The 20,952-nt window shown below is 41.0% G+C and overlaps 1 protein-coding gene across 1 annotated transcript in view; it reads left to right on the top strand.

Annotated features, from left to right (window-relative positions):
- SLCO5A1 (solute carrier organic anion transporter family member 5A1) overlaps positions 1 to 20,952 on the top strand; it is an 82,422-nt gene that overhangs the window by 48,073 nt on the left and 13,397 nt on the right. Inside the window, exons 5-7 of the mRNA XM_075023435.1 lie at positions 1,213 to 1,377; positions 6,276 to 6,474; positions 19,359 to 19,518. Coding sequence (XP_074879536.1) covers positions 1,213 to 1,377; positions 6,276 to 6,474; positions 19,359 to 19,518 — 524 coding nt within the window. The remainder of the gene's footprint in view (positions 1 to 1,212; positions 1,378 to 6,275; positions 6,475 to 19,358; positions 19,519 to 20,952) is intronic.

The following is a 20,952-nucleotide window of genomic DNA, read 5'->3' as shown; positions in this document are numbered from 1 at the left end:
CTGACAGGTTTTGACATGACAAGAGTCTAAATTCTATTTGCTTTTATACAGATGACCTCCTGGAGTCAGCGGAGAAAATGCAACAGATTTTGGACTTGACAACTTTTACCATCAATAAAATTCTTACTCAACACGTTGTATTTCTAATGGGTGCTCTTGTCATTGAATTCAATGGGCTTTGATTGAAGCAGTGTTCAATTTCTGTACAAAGTGAAAAGCAAATGAAAAAACCCAAACCATCGTAGGTTAGATATAATATTTGAACAGAAAATCTGATCTTGATAGAAGCCCCAAAGAAAAAAAAAGAAGTTTAAAATCATGCCTTCTATTCTGAAAAAATAAGTCTTGAATAGAGTCACCATCATCTTGTGAGGATAATTTGACATCACTACGGGATTGAATTAAAAGTATTTAAGTGTTTCTTTTAACTACAGTGCTGAATTTCCAGGGGTTTTGGTATTTGATTTGAGGATAATTGCAACATCTGTGAATACTTTTTCAATTTAAGTTAATGATGTGCTCTCATTTTTAATTGATTGTGTTATCCCTTCTGAGAATATTAAATGAGTTGTATGTAAGGTATGTCGAGATTCATTGATATCATTGGCAACATTTTTTCAGTATACTTTGTCTGCATTTATTGTAAGTACTTTTAAATCATGTAGAAAAATGTTTAATTAAAAATCTTTTGGTTCCCTTTTCAAATTATAGTATTATTATCCCAGCTTTCCAAGCATGGTCCTTGAAGCAGAGAATTACAGGGGGAGTATGTGTTCTGTTGTCCTCCTGTGGAGTGCAGAACTAAGTACTGTCAGTTCAGCAGTGTGATATGTGTTATCTCATAGAAAATCTCAAAATAAAATATCAGAATAATTCCAAAATTGCTACATTTTATTGCAGTTTTTCTTTCCTTTATAGTGTTACTATGTAGACCCTGTTTCTTCAGACAGTTTTGTTAAAACAGACCTCAATTGTGTTTCTGAAAAGAGGGACTGCAGCCCTGGGGCAATGCAGTGAGATAGGGTAAGAGCAGACAGCGAAGACTGCAGTCCCAAATACGCACTCTCCCGTCTGCCTAGCAAATGTAGCCAGATGCTAGCAAGCCATTATTGCCAGTCCATCTCAAAGAAAATCAATTTGTTTTGTTTCAGTTTGCTTTTGTTTCTCGCTCATTATTTATAACATTCGTTTGTCATTTTTGTCATTTTATAGAGCTTCCAAGAGCAGCTGTCAGGATCTTAAGCAACATGACATTCCTTTTTGTGAGTTTGTCATACACAGCTGAGAGTGCCATTGTCACAGCTTTTATTACCTTCATTCCCAAGTTCATCGAGTCACAGTTTGGCATCCCAGCTTCCAATGCCAGCATCTACACTGGTAAGGCATTGCCACATAGTGTAACCTTGCAAGGGTTGGTGTTCTTTGACTAATGAAATGAATCAATGTAGGAATGAACCAAAAACATGCTTTTTACAACAGGTGATTGGATCCAGCTTTGTGCATTTGGTTAGATATTCAGGCCATTTTTTGATGTTTGCTATATATGTTTAGTAAAATGTGAACCCATTTATATTGTTAAAGGGCTGGGTTTTTTTACATAAGCCTAGACAGACATTTTCTAATAAGTTAATGGTCTTCAAGGGGGAAAAAAGCAACAAAAACAAGCTAGAAAACCCATAGGCATTACTGCAATTTGTGTGCTTTTAAAGATCTTTTAAAGCTGTTCCTACTTTCTGTGAATTTTACTTCCTCTTTGCTTTTTAAAATATCTTAATCTTTCTTTTTTCCCCAGTGACGAGTTGTTTATCTGTCCCATCCTTCAGTTACCTCTCCCCTCCAGGCTGCTGGTTTTCTCCTTATTTATTTCTTAACACTGAGTGCACAACAATCTAGTTTAGTCAGGAGAGCTCCCCAAATCCTCTCCCAACTGTCATGTCAGGTCTGAGACCCCTCTTTTGCAGATGTGGCACTTCCCCTGCTGCTGCAGCAATGTATAGCTAAGTCCAGCTTCTAACAGAGCTACAAACCACAAAATTTTAAGCTTCATACTGCTCTGCAGGAGGGAGAGATGGGAACTTCCCTAGGGAAAGGGACTAAAATGTTGTGCAGAATTGGGGCCCATGTCATGCAGATCATCTCCCTTCTCTCCTAGATGCATTAAAGATGCTTGTCTTTACAAGCATCTTTTTTACCTCTTCATAGTGCTTCCCATATAGAATAACTGCTAATTGCTAAGCAGGTTACTTCTTTGCTCCCCCATACTTCCAGATATTGCACCTGAGAAGGAGGGATGGAGTGGAGAGTGAGTTGGGAGAACAGGGGTGAAGTATGGAGTGAAGCTGCCCAGGGGCATCAGTCAAAGAAAAGACAAAAAGTAGCAGAAGAGAGAAGATATGGACACCTCACATGGGAATCACTTGTTACCTGTAGTGGCTGGAAGAAACATGAGGAGTCTTTCTAGAGTGCGGAAGGGAAACGTCAGAGAAGCACTGTGTGGTGACTTCTGTTTGAGAGCCTGCTGGGATAAGATTTTCTTCAGGGCATGAAATCCCTGTGTTCTGTGTGTAAGGAGGAAACATTGATTGAAGGGACTGTGATTCTATCTGAAGCTTAGGGTAGCCACACACGCATAGGGGTTTTACTGTAATGAGTCTTGATGGGATTGCGGCTCCATAACTTGTTTCGTTCTCAGGATAAACCAGAAACATTCTTGCCAGACAAAATATTCAACAGCCAGTACATTAAAAGAGGAAAAAATGATGTGACCCTGTTCAGGGTGTGAAGCTATTAACATCTGTTGTTTTCCCTGTTATAAATTACTTGATAAAGACTATTATAATGAACCAGAAGAAGAAGATGAAATAGCTTAGGCTGGATGTGCAACACAGAGAAGTGAGCACTGCTTCCACAACCCCAGCTCCTAAACTTAGCATTAAAGTCAACAGTTGTTATTAATTTTATACATTCTTTTTGTAGGAAAGATGGGAAAAGGAGACTTGGAGATTCTGTAAGAGATTGCTACTGGCTATTCTAGTAAAAGACATGTCTAGTTTACAAACTTCTGGTTAGCAAAAGGAGGACTTATATGTTACTTACATTGCTATATCTATACTTCATATGTATGTTGCCAGCTGAGTACATGCGCTTGCTGAATCTCTTCATGTGACTGATGTAAAGTTTTTATTGGTCATTTGCTGTCTCAATTCATAAGTAGCAATTCTTTAATTAAGTCTCAATTTCTTTCTGTTTTTAAACAAACCTGGCATTAATCACCAGAAAAAATGCCATGTGCCAAACTTCATGTCTTGAACTTGTGCAGGTTGTGCTGCAGTCTTGTTTTGCTTGGAGTTTTGTTTTCTGTGTGTAGAGCAGGTGGCATTTAGCCTCCAGGCTTTCTTAAGTCCAAAAAAAACCCAAACATTAAGAATGTTGACTTTAGGTTACAGGTAGATCTTAGACAAATCAAGGTTAAAATTTCAGGTGCTTTGCTAGCAGATTTACTTGTGAAAAACAGAGTTACGATTCAAATAATTTGTAATTGGAAGAACTGAACAGTATATGTTATAAAGCACTAGTCTGGTAACTTCTGATACAATGGTTACGAGCGCATTGGATCTACCTTTAGTTTTAGAAAAGGTATGATATGTATACCAGACAGAATTGCTTTGAAAATCTTGGTGGTATTCCCTTTGCAAGTGTAGCCTGCTTAGCAGATATTGCAGTTTTCTGTTCTCTGACTATTAGTAGTTGTTAAGATCATCTTTTTCTGCTGTGGAAAGCCTCAAGTGCTGCAGCATCCTGACAACAGTGAAAAGGACAAAGCTTGAAAATTGCTGACTGAAAGCCAATACTGCCTCGGAGCGCTGCACCCAGGAGTGTATTTAGCACACACGCAATTCCTGTAAGCCAAACTGTCATTATAAAATGAAGGAGAGTGCAGTGCAACAGCTTAGTATCAGATCTTAAGCTTTATTCCTCTAAATGCCTTTGAAAAAGAAGAATGCATGTCCTGATTAGATGTACATGCTTTACTTTGCCCTGGAAGCTTGTCTGGAAGTGCGCTGTAGTAGCTGCGTTTCTTTGACAGTACATCACTTCTGTTTCCACATCCCCTGCGGAAAGAGAGGGGCATAAGGATGAAGAGTTTGAGATGAAGAGTACTTAGGGTAAAAGAACCTGTCAGGCTTCCTGACATGTAGGAGCGAGTGAGCACTTCTCTCTGCTGCCTTCACCACAAACAATGAAACCTGCTTGTGCCTTTCCAGTTTCTCCCAGAGAGAGAGTTTTTCCATCCTCAGTGCCACTTTGCATGGAGGAGTTGGTCTTTGTACTTCTTCTGTGTAGGCTTTCCTTTACCTTTCCATTCTCCTAATGAAAGTGAGCCTTGGCAGGCAATTTGCTCATGTTCTCCTCATTTTTAACGTTCTGATCTTCATGGTGTAGCAAAGGATGGATGAAAACAGCAGCACAGTATAGCTCACTAATGGAAGAACCACTAACCTAATGCCTTGCAAAATATTTACATGCTCAGTTTTGACAAGGTACTAGACATAGACACACAGAGTCTCAGTTCTAGTGAAAAGCTTTTCCAATATCCGTGCCCTCAAGAGAATAAGAAAGAAAACATAAACTGAGGTCCGAAAGAGGTTAAGAACTCAAAGCTAACTGTAAGGTGGAAGGAAGAAGAATAAATTACTGAGGTTAATTTATTGTTAGTAAGCCCTAACTTTGGGCTAGATCCTTAGTTCATATAATTGATGTAGCCACATATTTGGTCCATGGAATTTGGTTCACCTAACAGGGGTGTTTTAAAAGGCATTACAAGTGATCCCAGTCTGCCTTTAGCGTGGATGTGGGCTTCTCTGACACAGATTTCATAGAGCAGGGTGTGCCTGGCAGACTCAGGTGGTTGAGTTATCATTTTCACCCAGAGAGAACATTTTCAGTCCCAGTGAAAGGATTTGCGTTATTTCTTTTCCTCATTCATATTCAGTCATTGAAAGTGAGAGATATAACAGCTCAAGAGAGATAACAGCTTTGAACTTTATGAAAATCATTTAACTCTCCTAGAAGGACTTATGCATTTAATTTCTGCTCTTATAAGAAAGACTGGCTTTGATTCTGTGAAGGGTTATTGTTAAGAATCTTTCTCATGAAATGACTTTTATTTTATAATGCCATTGGTGATGGCAGTATAATTAAGGTGGCAACTATTTTTACCTCTTACTTATACTTTCATGATCTCAATATTTTGATAAATACAATGTCCCCTTCACCTTTAGACGAATTAGCAGAGAATGAGAACGCTTTGCAATGTTATTAGAGATATTTGCAAGTGATAGTCCTACTGGCATCTTTAAAAAGAAGACCAACATCTTTAAGAATTTGCATTATAAAGTTTAGCTCCTCTGTAGATGCAGCTGCCAAAAGTTGTGCAAATTCCATATTTATGTGGATTGCATCTTTATTACCAAAGCCCTAATTTAAAGACCTTCTCACATGTCAGTGAGAAGCAAAAGCTAAGGGAAGCGAAGAAGTGCAAGACACTCACTGACTTAACACCACCTCAGGCCCCGACAAGTGAGGACAGCCCAGTGGTGTGTTGCTGAACTGCCACCTTATAACTGCAGCAGTGGAGCAACAGAAATTTCATAGGCACGTCTTTTGTGTCTTAAACTTACCCTAATACTAATTGTAGTATCTTAAGTTTTTAATCGTATTTGATCAGTTTACAGTCCACGTGGCTGTGCTGAGACGAATCGGGGTGCTGATGTAGGAAAGTGCTATTCAGCTTGAATAAAGTATCCAGAACAGAGAATATGTAGCAAGGCTCACGCATGCACTCCCCAGTGGGCAGGCTTCTGGGGTCCTGCCTGAAGTTAACGCTTGTGCTTCACTGGAATTAATCATGAGAGTAGGAAGAGAAGGATTCGTGTCCAAATCTGGATTTGTTCAAATTTTCAGTAAACTGGAGCAATATGTAGCCCTTCTCCTCGTTCTAAAATAAATACAAAGCAATGTTTCTGCTTGTAAGTACAATAGTTCTCTTATAGTGCTTTGGCTGCTGGTAATATCATAAGGAGGCTTTTATTAATTCTTTGACAACACTCCAGAGGTTTGAAAAGTCTGACTCAGTTTGCTAGCAGAGATTCAGACAATGGAGATCTTAGTGCAGCATTTGCAGTCATCTAATTAGGGAATGAAACCGATAGTTATGTTTTATACAATTTCTATAGGTCCTGATTTAATTTCTTGCTTGAATTTCTTCCCGGCAGGTGTGATTATTGTCCCAAGTGCTGGTGTTGGTATTGTCCTAGGCGGCTACATTATAAAAAAACTGAAACTCGGTGCGAGAGAGTCTGCAAAGTTGGCTATGATCTGCAGTGGTGTATCTCTGCTGTGCTTTTCAACTCTTTTCATCGTTGGATGTGAAAGCATTAATCTAGGGGGAATAAATATACCTTACACAACTGGGTAAGTATCTTAGAATCATCTGTGGCAAAACCAGCTTGTTCCAATAAGCCTGATAAAGAAATGTAAAAAATGCTGATGGCTGATGCACTGGAGAAGCCACATGTTCAAATGAGAATTTGGTGAGTATTATGATATAAACACACACTGTTACTATGGGGCCCTTTGGTTTTACATCTAGTTTATAATGAAGCTTATGTAATAACTCACCTTTTCAAGGGATGGAAAAATGCATTAGAATGGACTTCAGTGATTTTTACTGGAAAATAAGAATAGTATCCTCTGTAGATTGTTCAGAGTTTAGTTGGTGTTTCAAAATGTTTTCTTTTCTCCTCATGAAAATTGTGAAAATACTAAAGAGATTAGAAAGATTATTTCTGAATAGACTTGTTGATTATCACCATAATAGTGTCTTAGGTCTACAGTCCCTATTTGAGAGGAATCACGTGGGCATGTGCTATCAACATTAGTGGTATGCGCTGCTTCTGAACCCCTTACCAGTTGTATGTATGCCCTCCAGCACTTGCTCGATCACCAAGACAGCAACTAGATCATAACCCTTAAAGATATATTGAGAAAGAAGAGGGCTGTCATGAAAAAGACGGTGTGCATGTAGGAAGGTATTGGAAGTGAGGTATTTAGGCTGTGACATTAAGAAATGCATGGAAGGACATTTTAAAAAAATGAGGGATATTTGGAAGAAAGACAGGGTGGTAAAAGTTGTGAGAAGGTGTTTCAGTGGAAGGTAATTCCTCAGAAGCCTGATGATGAGCTTTTATTTTCTTTCTTATTTTGTACATTAGCTTTTCCCCAAAATTGCCTTCTTTATGTAGCTTAAACACAAGAACAGAGTGAACATTTGAGGAGCGCGAGCTTATCTGAATCAATGTTCTTCCTTTGCTTTCATCTGAGACAACATGTGCCTTTTATTTATGGCCAGGTGCTAGGTATCTGATCCCTTTGAATATCTTGCTTTTAAGGCTCAGCTATGGACTCTTAACATTTTGAGGTTTGGAAGAGAGTGTAGAGGATGTGTGGAGGGAGGAAAAGAGATAATCAATGGGGAAGAAAAGAACTGCAGTGGGCAATGAGCAAACCAAGTGAAAAACAAAGAAGAAAAATGGGAAGCAAGGAAGGAAGAAAATAGGCACTGTTCACACAAAGAATATTTTGCATTGTGTGTTGCTGGGTGTTACTACGTTGCTGTCAAACCCTAATCCTAGAGCAAGGAAAACCAGCAACTGGAAGTCATGAGCTGATGGAAAGCTGTTTTACGCCTTTGTATTCTTAATACCTAGAGTTAAAGCTTGGTGCTGAGAAGCTGACTGTAGAGGGGAATAGCATGGTGATATACTCTTGTCTGAGCATAGTGGGCTGAAGAAGGAGAGAACGGGGATGGGAAGGGGGTGGAATGCTTTGGTTGTCCACCTTCTGTTGATATTTGTGACAGCCTGTGGGTGTAGATGAAGAAATGAAAATTATTAGGAATGAAAACATAGATTTTAGATAGCAATTAATTGAACTGTGTGGCAAGTCATAATGTCCCTGCCTGGCTAATGAGAAGGCTGTAGTTTTCTGTTTGTGAAAAAGTGCTATTTAACTGAAATCTATTTCTAAATTGAAGACAAGGCAAACTATTGCTATATAACACATACCCTTCACACTGGAATTGTAAGAGTCTCTATTTTTATTTTTGCAGTAAGTAATAACATTTGCAGTAAATACTTAGCATGAATTGAAATAGGCATCTATTCACAGCTGTTCTGAAAGTCTGCAGTAGCATTACTTCTTTACCACCTTCATCTAATTGTTCTTATTGAGAAAAGAGGTAAGAGATGGTAATGGCAAAATTCTTGAAAGTGTTGAGGTATATCAGCTCTCTGAAATCAGTATAAAAATCTATATGCTTAGACTGTAATGTCATCAGAATTTGAGAATTACCAGCATGTTACAAAGCATGGTTCAGGAGTTTGCAGCCCCAGACCTATATGATTTTTTTAATGCAGAGATCAAATCCAAGTTTACTATCAAAATGATAATAAAGAAGCAGCATTACACATAAATTCATCTGGAATATCTAACATGATAAACATTCTTTTAATCCTCATGGTCAATCACTTGATAGCTTCAAATCATTTACTTGGTAGGCAATTCTTTAACTCAGACATCAAAGAATGTTATTGTTCATGGAAGAAAAAAGCATGCTTTCATTTTGAGGTTTAATAAAACACATACTTCATTCTGTAGTTTCAATGCATTGCAGCGTATGGACATCAAAGCCAGTTCAACAGGCTATATTGGATAGTAGAAGCAGTACAGCTACTTGATTCAGAGTAAATGTCTTGCATGATGCTTTACCTTAAAATGGCTATGCTGGGTCTGATGTCTGAGCTACCTGTGCTGGCAGCAGCCCGGAGATCTCAGTTGCATTGGGCAGTGTAGACATACCCTGCAGGAGAGTCTTCTCTGGACAAACATGTTCAGTTCTACTGTTCTTTTCTTTTACATTTAAAAAGCAGGGTTTTTTCTTTGATAAACTGAGCCATAAACCAGTACAGAAGAGAAGGATAAGCTGCGTTTTAGTTAACATAGAAGTATGTGCATACCAGTACTCAGCAAAGTAGGCAATGATGTTTCATAATTCAGTATGTTTCATAACTCAGCATTTTTTTAACTGTACCAGCTGCGAGGAATTGGATGTGACCTGGAGGCATGCACAGATTAGAATACATTTGCAAGGGTTTTCTGTTGGTTTATGTTGGGCACAAGCGGTTTTGCCATTGTTGGTTTGTCATCAGCAGTAGTGTCAAGGGCACCTCTGTACTGTATATCTCAGCATTTTAGAACCTGTTGTTCCATGCCCCAGCCTTGTCTCTGAAGGCATATTTGATTTTTGAACACAGCGTATGGAGCCTTATGTCAAACCACAATACGGCATCCCTTTTCTTGCACCATAGCCAGCGTCTGAATGGGAAGTCCTGAATCAGTGAATTGTCTCCTTGTCCAGACAGCTTTTGAGTATCTCCAAGGATGGAGACTCCACAGCCTCTCTGGGCAACCTGTGCCAGTGCTTGGTCACCCTCACGGAAAGTGTGTTTCCTGATGTTCAGAGGGAACCTCCTGTGTTTCAGTTTGTGCCCATTGCCCCAAGTCCTGTCACTGGGCACCACTGGAAAGAGCCTGGCTCTGTCCTCTTTGCACCCACCCTTCAGGTATTTATATATCCCCCTGAGCCTTCTCTTCTCGAGGCTGAACAGTCCCAGCTCTCTCAGCCTTTCCTCATAGGAGAGATGCTCCAGTCCCTTCAGCAACTTAGTGGCCCTTTGCTGGATTTTCTCCAGTGTGTCCATATCTGTCTTTTACTGGGGAGCCCAGAACTGGACCCGGCACTGCAGATGTGGCCTCACCAGTACTGAATAAAGGGGAAATAGCAGAGATCAGCTGCTTTGGTTGTTTGTAGACCTGTCTCTTCCATGTTTTGTGGTATAAGGCAACTAAAAGAGGCTCCATGGGGAGCTTACTCATAGTGACAGATTCCTGGATTAGTTCAGTTCCATCTCTCACATTTCTGGTATGTAATGAATCAAAACAGATCCTTTTTGATTACTTTCTGTTGTTTTGGTGCAATTAAGGCTTAGCTAAAGCACGCAATTGACTTACTGAGGCACTTCACATAAAAAAATATAAATTCTATTCTTCCTCTTGTACCACCAGTTTGGGTTTCTGTTATTCTTGTATCTCTTCCAGTCCAATCAGCCAGTTGGATCCCTTAACTTGAAAGCAGTGACTAATTGGATCAGAACAATAACAACAAAGAAGGAATCCAGCTAACACAGTGAGAGGGTCCCTTGTTTGACAGCTACACAAAAATTGCATCATTGCTGCTTTTCCAGCTGCTTGCCAACAAGGAGACTGCAGATCTTTGCCATCCAGAATGTCCTTCAATACCAAACCAAAAATATTGCAATCAAATTAAGATGATCCTTTTTATCATATAGCCCAATATTAAAATTATAGAAAATATGTGATAGGGGCTTATCTCCTTTCCTTTGTATTTTCTTCCTCCTGTAGGTTACTACAGTGATCTAAATAAATATGAATAGAACCATGTGCAAACCAATTCTTTGTTTAGGTATTACCAAAATACAGTCAGGCACTGCTCTTTTTTTAAAAGTGCATTTCATTTAGATTGTAGCCTCATGGGAAGAAAGTCCACCTTTTTTTTCCAATGTGTGCACTGACTGCCTGCACAATGAGGTGTCAGTCCAACCCTGGGTATCTGAAATAACACGTCACAGCTCTAAAAACTCCAGGCAATAGATCTTGCCTTACGCTTTCCCTTTTCTTACTTTACTCCTATACCACAAGCCCTCCACAGAGTAATAGTCAGAGAGGAGAACAGGATTTAGAAAAAAAAAAATGTTAGGAACTAGAGTGCCTTTTATTGTTAGTTGCATCTAGTAAATGTCTCCTTTTTATTAGCTTTACCAGCATCGTGTCATAGAGACATAGAACAGTCTGCTTGAGAAGTGAACAAATGCAATTTGTTAGATGGAATTCTGGGTTTTGTCCTAGCACATGTTTAGCAAACTTGCAGTTGAATCTTATTGATGAAAGGAGTGGTGTCATTGTTTGTAATTGAAAGAATAGTTCAGGAAACGCTGTGGTTTGGGTATGGTTTCTGTTAGAGTGCTCATGCATGTCGGCTGCCTTGGCAGCTCAGGTGCAGTGGCACTGCAAGTTGACAGCATCTGCACCCACTGAAACAAGTGGGGCAGCTGTTTCTTGGACATCTCGTGTGTCTACAGCAGTGGGTGCGTTGAAACTAAGCTGTGTTTCCCACACGCCAGCTCACAAGCAGGACTTACTAGCTTCAGTGCAATTTCATAAGAGCCTGCTCTTTCTGACCGATCCAGGTAAATCTGCGATGTGCTGTGCAGTAGTTCAGGAATCAGTGCTCTGTTTTCCTCTGTGGAGAGCAGGTAACCTCCCAGTGTCAGAAGGCAGGATTAGCTTGCTGGTTCAGCTTGCTACTGGAAAAATACATACCTTCAAGAAAAATTTATCCCCTCCTGGGAGAAGTGTTCATAGAAATCTGTTACATGCTATATGGTAGATCACATGTGATGAAAATGGGATTACATAGATCTGTGTCAGTAGAGTTTTTATGTCCCCAGCATCTGAATTCCTTCATCCTTCATTAGCTTCTAATCATTGAAAGGAGTGAACGAGTGAGCAGTGAAGGTAGTAAAGATGAAGGCAGGAACCTCTTACAACTGTCTGATAATGAGCTTTTGGAAACAGTTAATAGATAATTTTGTGTGTAACATGTTCTTGAAACGAAAAAAACCACAACCTCTTTGCATGCAAGGCATTTGCTGTAAACAGCAAAAAAAAATCCCCCAAATAAACCTTACAGTGATTTGCTGAGGTACAAAAAGTGATGAAAGCTGGAGAAACACAGCTTGCAGTAGCTTGTTACCAATTTGAGCATATTTGCCTTGCGTATCTGTAAACGTAAGGCTTCTTCTGGGGCAAACAAAAAAATGCCCCTGAGATTAAATTATCACAGTGGTCTCACTTCAGTTTCCAGTTTCATTCTTCTCATTTCTTGCATGCGTGATTTCATTCCCCTTTATTTTTCAGCTGATTTCCTAACCTCAGTGTCATGGTAATGTTCAGCAAAGCAGCTGAAGCAAGTTAGCTACGTAAGCGGGGCTCTCCTGCCTGTGGCACAACACGACCCATCTGCTGCTGAGAAGGGTTTTAGGTGATGGAGGGACAAGAGGTCAGAAGAACACATTTCACAGTGTGGGAGAAGTTGGAGAGGGGAACCTGAGCTGTGCCTTTCCCGGCAGCCTGGGCTGTCCCTGGACCTGTCCCATGTGCAGGGTGGCAGAGCCCTGCTGGCAGCTGGGCCATGGGCATGAGGGTCTCCCGGGCAGGTTGGGGAGTCCCTGCTTAACCAAAGTATTCAGGCATCTGGGACATCCAGCTCAGCAGACTGCCGAGGAGCTTGCGAAACTCCAAAAATGCTGCCTCTCCTGTTGGTGTGAAAAACTTCTGTCACCGTGCTGCTGAAATCAGTATGTTCCTGAGGAATGTTTTGATGATTTGGTGTTTTCCATTGGAGAAAACGTTCTGTTGAGAGAATACTGGAAAAGTCTGCCTGTTGCTATATGACGTGTTGCTGCATATTGCTTTCTGGAATCCAGCATGATATAAGACAAGTTTCAGCTGATAGCTGAGAAGGCGACAGAACCAATATAAGTCCTGGGTATTTAATTTCCTGCTCAAGCTGCAACTTGTTTCTAAAACTGTTTGTTTATGGCGCAAGAAAGAAAACACTCAGAAAGGCTTTGGTTAACATCCAACTAGACCATGAAGTGTAAAGTAGCTCCAAGAGCTAAATTTGTGAACCTGATTTGTGTGATCAGTAGACAGTCAATAAATATTTAAGAGCTACTTAGTAACATTTGATCGACTGCAAAAGTACTCAGCTGGGAAGACAAGCATATTCAGCAAAAGCAAATAGTGGTGTATAAATACATTAAAAATGAGTCAAGTGGAAGCCACTAAGCAGCAGTTGTACTGCTTAGTGTCACTAATGACAGGAGGTGAGGTGATGGATGACAGGGGTGACAGTCGCTGTGTGTAGAGTGGCTCCCAGGCCCAGTCTCTGATCTAGTCGAGTGTAGAAGATGGGAGCAGAAGAGCATCCCTTGTGGTCCATGGGGTAGCTAGGATGCAGTAGATCTGATGCTAGCTGTTTAGCTTTACAGTGGTCCTGCCCACCCATTACGGATGTGAAGACAAACAAACAGCAGCCCTTGTGGGGCTCTGCAGCCATGACAGTCTGTATGTGTACAGGATCTTGAGGATGCAGCCACAAATCCAATCCAGATTCTTATTCAGCTGCTGCCTGGCTGAGGAGGTGCTAAAATTCCCTGGGTGTCTACTGATCTGCTTGGAGCAGAGATACTTGAGTTAGTTTTAAACAGCAGTGGCCATTGAGCAATACTGAGAGCAGGGCAAACAAGGCAGCACAGTTAATAAAATATTGTGCTGCAGTGCCCAGTGTGGAGAGATCGTGCATACCCACACAATTCCCAAGGCAAGATTTTTGCTTACGGTGCATGTGCAAATACTCATGCCCCAGCAGAGCTCAGTACTTAGATCTGTCTGGTTTTGCAGATTCTGAAGGGGTCATACTGGCATTTGTTCTCAGAAATTCAGGTCTTCTGGACCGGACTGCACATGGACCACAAGCAGAAATAGGATGGTGCCTGCAGCTCCGCTTACCACTCAGGTGTGAGAAGGCAAAGGGCACAGTCTTCTCCTGGAGTTGGGGATTTTCATACATATGTTCTAGTCTCTGGAAAAGGCCTTTAAATTTTGCTCCTGCAACCTCTCTTTATCCCATTCAGCCTTGCATAGATTGCTTCAGTATTCTTTGGAACTGGGTTTTCATATCTAATCAGCAGACTACTGGATAAACGATGCAATGAAGGACGCTTTTCACTTCCATTTGTGAAAAAACTGTCAGCTGGTTTAAAAGTATCAGACAGGAAGAGGAAGGATGGACAGCCTTGTGTCCTGGAGCTAGGCAGATCCAACCTCTCGGGAGAGGATCCAGAGGCTGTGCACCTCTGTGGATTGAGGCCAGAGCAACTGTAGCCATGAACTGCAGCATTTTGCAGTCTGTGAAACACTGGTGAAAGCTGGCACATGGAGTATTCAAAGTAATCTTCAAAACTAAGCTAATGACACACCAAAGGGTTCTGGTACCACTGTAATAAAACTCACAAGAAAAAAAAATTATCCCAAACTGTGTTCTCAAAGCACCACCTTTCTTCACTGTTCAGCTACCATGTGCTGTAGCTATGAAGAGTCACAAAACCATGCAGATGAATGACTGCATGGCCCTGTCTTCTGAGCTGAACTGGATCTCTGCCATTGTGACCACTCTGGAGAAGGTAGAGGAGAGCATTGACTGAAGAAGGACTTTGGGACATGTCTGAAATAGGTGAATTGTTTCCAAAACCCAGAGACTAATATAGTCACCTATTCTCAAGGACTACTGAACTGAAATAAGCTATTGTTTGTATTTTGGCCAGAATTCTCCAAGTGACCAAGCATAGACTCTTGTGTGGTTTCAGGGAGCCAGGTAGGTGCAGGTGCTTAAGCTTCTGTGACTTAAAGATGGGAAGGAAGCATCTGAAATATGTCCAAATCAGTAAGGGATGTATATCTTGTTTCCCACTGATGACCACTTTATTAGCATTGGCTACTAAGTTTAACAGTTATTGTGGAGGAGATAAGAACTGCCTGATAGTGTTTTTTTGCTAGGAAGTCAGGAAACTGGTTGCTACAAGAGTTGTTCACCTTCTGTGTGGTAACCTCTATCCAGCTATTTAGTCAGAGAGAATCTGACCCTGAACTCCTGATGTCCCCAAGAGCACCATAACCACTGCACAAAGGGATGGTGGATACAAGGAAAGAGAAAGGAGAAAAAAAAGAGGAATGTATAGAGATGCAGAAGAAAAAAGAGTAAACAAGAGAGGAACCTAACTAAAACCTTCTGAAAGGAGTTTTCCATCGGAAGAAACAGCTTCAGTCCTGGTCCCTGCTCCATGATTTCCTTGTAGATATGGCTGTAGAGAGTTACTGATGAGGAGACATGGGCAGGATTGAGATCATGTTGAGCTTCAGCAGGAAGGATGGAAAGAGACGCCATTCTGGAGCTTGCTGATAAGAATACCATCAAGGAGATGAAGGTTTGAACCCCATCAGGTTGAGGAGGACCTGGAACCCCAGTGTGCCTACCTCAGGCAACTGCAGAGCTGATGAAGAGGAGGACGCTTCCTCCTCCACTTCAGAAGAGATGTTACAAATACATGAAGTGTGGTGTGTCTGGAGAAGGCTATCAGCATCAAGGGGCAGCTTTTTGCTCTGTGTGTAGGAACTCACTGAGCTGTCTGTAGCGGGCACTGGTATTCCTGTACAGTGTCAGGGTGTAGAGTGTGTCCCCCCCCACTTCTAGGAGCTTGGTCACCTGAGTTAAGGAATTCAGCTGGCTGAGTCCAGGGTCAGCTCTGTCACTGCTAAGAGCTGTTGCTCTTAGCTGTGAAGAAAGCTGGAGGTGAGGGCCTGCCCCTCCTTTCTCTTGGACTTGCTGTGTGATCATTGGACTGAGTCTGGCTGTGATCGTTGTCTCTACACCCAATTCTGATCTGGTCTTGCCATCACTCTTGGCTCCCATCTCACCTTCCCTGGCCAGAGTGCCAGTCAGAAAGGCATTGGAGGGAGGTCAGGCCCTCACTTCCATGTTCTGAATTTTTTCAGATCTTCAGGAGTGCCAGCTGTCTTGATTCCTTACAGAACCTACCTTTCTGACTTTGGCATCTGGAAGGACTAAAAACTTTCAGGTTTAGGTATTGCAAATTACAGCCCATAAAATAAGTGGTTTGAAACTGGCCCTCTTCTGAAAAACTTTTGCATTGCAATACTGAATATTGTAGTTCCTAACATTTGGGTACTTTGAGACACAAGATAGCACTTACAAGCCTGGAGTGCAGCTATGACAGAAAGTAACATAATAAAATGGGAGTTTTCCTGAGTAACAGGAGAAGCTTCAGGTGAAAATGTTGATATCAGCTGCTTTTCAGTTTTCAGTAGCTTGGAATTGCCTTATGCAATGAAGAGGGAGCGTGGGTGCAGAATTCGGGAACCGTGATTTCTTCAGACAGAAAGGTATTTAGGAAATAAGACCTAGGGTCTCTAGCCTCAGCCAACCCTATCACTTCGAAGTAGATTGGTATGAATAATGTCATTCAGGTAACTTTTCCATTGCCTTAATGCATTCATGTTGCTGGCAGTGTTTTAAACCGAGATGAAATTCCAAATGAGATGCAGAAAATTGAAACAGCAATAAACCACACTGCAGACTCTTGCTTTTGCACTTACTAATTTAGCAGCCTGAAACAAGACAGAGAGCATGGCAAGTGTAGTAAAAATAAGTGTAAATATAATATGGGTCATTTAAAAGTTCATGCTTGTTATAATTTGGCTGCATAATGGCAGCAGAAAATAACCTACATTTCAAAGTGTGTCTGCATATATGTCTAAACGGAACAGTTATTTTCTTTTTGGTACCTGAGCTAGCATGTTCTGTAATAGTATGGATAAAAGGTAATACTTTAAGCCTATACCTTCAGGTACCTTCTAGCATAATGCCTTCAGGCAACACTAGATGTGATTATATTAGATTAGATTAGTTAATATTAGATGTGGCTTATTTAATTGCAACTACAAGATTTCACTAGAGCTTGAAAATATTTTCATGCTGGCCATAGGAACCCCTTAAGTTTATTTTTTCAGGAGCCTTCATGTGTTCAGAATTTACAAGCAAAGTAGTAGAAGTGGGGGCTGTCAGACAAAGCTAGCGGGAGCCAGATTCAAAACAAACAACAGCTCATGTAACAGGCTGTGGACTGTCAAAAAATCCTTGCTGTTAGATATTGTAGATGCAAAAAATGAAATCTCAATGAGAAAAGTATAGGGGGAAAAAAGGGGGGTTATTAACTAAAAAAACCACATCAGACTTAGAAAATATTTTGGGCTGAAACTCGTTAGAGGCTGAGAGAATACTTTTCTTGGGGAAGTTACTTGCCCTGTTCTTGCTCTTCCCTAGTCATGTTCTTATGGCTACTGTTAGAGACAGGATACTGGTGAAGAGGCAACCATGGTCTCAATAGCCATTTTCATTTAAAGGCTCTCACAGAAAATGTACACATGCAAAAATAAATTTTCAATTAGTCTTTAACCAACCAAGGAAAAAAAGCAATGCTACAAAACTGATCTGAGCAATCCCAGTAACTGAAAGGGCCAAAGATAGTATAGTAGCTCTTTATAAACTAATCTGAGGTTTTCAAGAAAATATGCCCATTAAAAGTAAATGGCATTTCAGACCAGTTATTTGTCAGAAAAATATGCTATGATCATCAACTACTTCCTCATTAATGAGGAGCCTCTAGGTAATAGAGATTGACACCTTACATCCTCTGATATTAGTTCTATGTACACTGGGTCAAGTTATGCCAGTCTGTTTTTAATTTGGGAACAAACGGGTATCCATTTTCTCTTTCTTTAACTCTTTCATTTTAACTCTCTCTGTTTCTCTATAATCAGAATTTGTATATAGAGTTATGTAGGGGTTTTTTACTATTCTTTTCTTTCAGTGAGGTTGCCCTTGTGCCTGCTAACGCTTTTCCTCCTTTGTTTTGTACTCAAGCCCTTACCCTATCCAGGAATGTTAAAAGTCCAGTGTCACCTTCGGTTTTCCTTCAGCACAGGGAGTAGCTGTATGTCTTCTCCAGGGTTTGTGCCCAAAGCTGGGCATTTTTAAGTGACCTGGGAGTTGTTTTGGGCAGGACTGAAGTGATATGGTACATAAGACAGAAACTGGTTAATTTGGTGACTGTGTGACTTAGTCAACCTGAGTCAAAGCCTGTGATGATGACAGCTGGCGGTCAGTTGTAACCAGAGTTGGTTACTGGTAGCAAAAAGCACCATTTGATCAGTGGGGGTTTTTTTCCCCATCATCTTCTGATGAAGAGTCTGTGGTCTTACAGATATGGACGCTGCTATTACTAAGGCCTTTGTCACTTCTGGATTGAGCTGCAATGGTACAACTGATAGGGTAAAGTAGAGACACAGTGGGTTTATATGTTTATAAAATCTTGATTCCAGCCATGAATTGCACACTGGCACTCAGTGGTTCATACTGGCTGCCCCTTGGCAGCTCAGTATATCAGGTATTGGTTCTGTCTTAGGAGTTCGTCTTGCTTTGGGACTCCCGGCACCCAGGGCAGTGCCATTTGGGGGGACCAAAACTGCTTCCGAATGACATGCTCTCTCCAGACAGGGCCCAGACGTGCCATGCAGAGGTGTTTGCTGGAGGAGAGGGTGCATCAGGAGAGACCTGTAGCTGTCTCAGCGCAGTGCTTCATTCGAGCCTTGTTACATGAGCCACTGAGCTCAGTGAGTGCCGTGAGCTGCTGCCTTGGCTGGGGTCCCTTTGTGCATTCATCCTGTGGTGAAGACGTGCCCAGGCTGGCATGGCGCTTGCCAGTGAAGAGTTGATGCAGTTCCCTGCTGTGGCAGTTGAGATCTGTTCAACCACCTGTTTGGAGCAGCAGTGGTAGATAGTGAAGAGCCTGCTTTTTGGTGCCTGCGTGTCCTTCAGCTTTGAAATTCCCTTTAGTTCCTTCTGAGCATACTGCCAAACCCTTCTAGGGAGGACCTAGAAAGTTGAGCTTTGGCAAGATTTTGGAGAATGGTCCGGGGAAGCGGAGTAGTGGTTCTTCTACAGACATTTAGTAAAAGCACAGCACTCCTCCAGATCTAGAGAGCTTCCTGTAGATTTCACATATACATATAAATAATACAAGCATTAAGTTTTCTGAACACTTGTTGGTATGTGGGAGGAGATGCCTGTTAGTTCACATAATGCTTACATCTTGTCACTGAGCCCTTCACTAGTAATCAAAAACAAATTGCTGCAGCTTAGCATAGACATATAAAATAGTGGTGTCTTAACTCTTAAAGGAAAAAAAAACCAGGGGAAGAATACAACTACTACCTAGGCAAATAAGATAGAAGTTTCAAACTTTGGTATTATTTTTGTATTGTGTTTTTGGTTGATGGCAGAGATGCCTTGGGTGTTCTTCTATATTGTTTAAATCATGTACATAACCTGGAGGTAATGCCATCTTTCTCTGATAATCAGTTCTGAGTTCCAGTGTTAATAAGTAGGATGTTTTCACCCTCTGAACAGCAGGATATCTGTGCTTGCTCTACTAGCATGTTCTTTTTCCTTTCTTCAGTCCCACTCTTGCCATGGCCCACAGGAATCTGACTGGGAGCTGCAATGTTAACTGCGGATGTAAGATTCATGAGTACGAGCCCGTCTGTGGATCAGATGGAATAACATATTTTAATCCTTGCCTAGCTGGCTGCATCAATGGTGGAAACCATAGCACAGGGGTAAGTGCTTCACCCACCCACATATAACCTGCGAGTCGCCCCTTGGGACTGATGCAGATCGAAGACTGCTCTGTTTCTAGTGCAAGCATCCCCCCTTTTCTTGTTTTGGAAATGCATTGCCTCTTACAGCCCAGTCTTCCAGTTATGCTGGACTGGGGAAGGGCATCCTGCTGGTAAAATCCCACTATGGAAATTTGGCAGTTTCTAGGACTGGGCACAAGAAAACAGTTGAAAAGTAGAATTGGACCTAAATATCAACAGAGCATTATGGTCGTGCTCATTCCGTACAAAAGCCAAACTCTTAAATTCTTCTGTTTCAAAACTGTCCTTTACAAAAGGATGATTAAGAAAGGTGGGAAGTAATGTAAACATTGATTTTCTCAGGACTTGATTGTGCTTTCCAGAAAGCTTATTTATAATGTACCAGTGCAGTCTTGAGCCAGCCTGTGAAGCACAAGGGTGTTAGGTCCAGTGCTGTGCTTTCTCAGGTTGACTTGGAAATGGTCTGAAAATGCAGGTTCATACACAGATGGCATTGAAAACAGATTAGTTTCCCTTATAGGTTTTTTTTAGAGTATCTTTCTGGTTTTTATTAGAAAATTCCTTTGGCCCAATTGGAAAATCCTGTGATGTGAGCCTGTGGGTAACTTTCAGTGTCTATATGAATCTTATTTGTGCTTTGCTGGATTGAGACATAGGTTTGATCTTTGCTACATTTCACCTGATATCGAACTGGCACTATTAATTCATTTAGTAGGGAGGTTATTTGGGAGTATGTGCTTTTCACTACAGATTTTGAAACGTACTATCTCCTCTTATGATTTAAGAAAAGATCCTTCATGGCCTGAAGTTTTAACTTGGTAGCTAATGATGAATAGAATAGGGCTGACATTGGTAGGAAAATGCATTTCTTCATTAAATAATGCTTTATGTAGGGTACTGTTAAAAACAACAAATGTAAGCTTGTGCCACTGTGTAACACACAAAATGTTGCTAACCTGTAACATTGGGATTTAAGTTTATAACATACAGTGTTTTCAAAATTAACCATTTAAAAATTGGAAGTAGGAGGAAAGGATGCCAGTGTACAGTTCATACCTGTTTTATATATATATTCCTATACTCCAGCATTTCTGTTGTGTCCTGTCTGTCTCATTTGGTACACAGACTTGGTTTCTCTGGTGTTGAACCAAGACTGTGTAGTAAAGAGGACTGTTTTCTGTATGATGCCTATCTCGCATTTGCATAAGGAGATTAAGGTGAGGGACTGTAGGAAGACAGCAGATACTCATGTGATATTAGAGAGTGGAGTGCTGCCGTGGGAAACTGGATTCTGTCACTACTTTCATTCCTAAGTGATGTTGGGCAAGTCACTTAAACAAAACTTCTCCCAGTTGGTTGTTAATCTTGTATTCTTCATATTCTGGATGATGG

Source organism: Buteo buteo, chromosome 3 (genome assembly GCF_964188355.1).
Source record: "Buteo buteo chromosome 3, bButBut1.hap1.1, whole genome shotgun sequence".
Lineage (NCBI taxonomy): Eukaryota > Metazoa > Chordata > Aves > Accipitriformes > Accipitridae > Buteo > Buteo buteo.
Note: the sequence above shows the minus strand (reverse complement) of the source record. Positions and strands in the feature narration are given on the sequence as shown.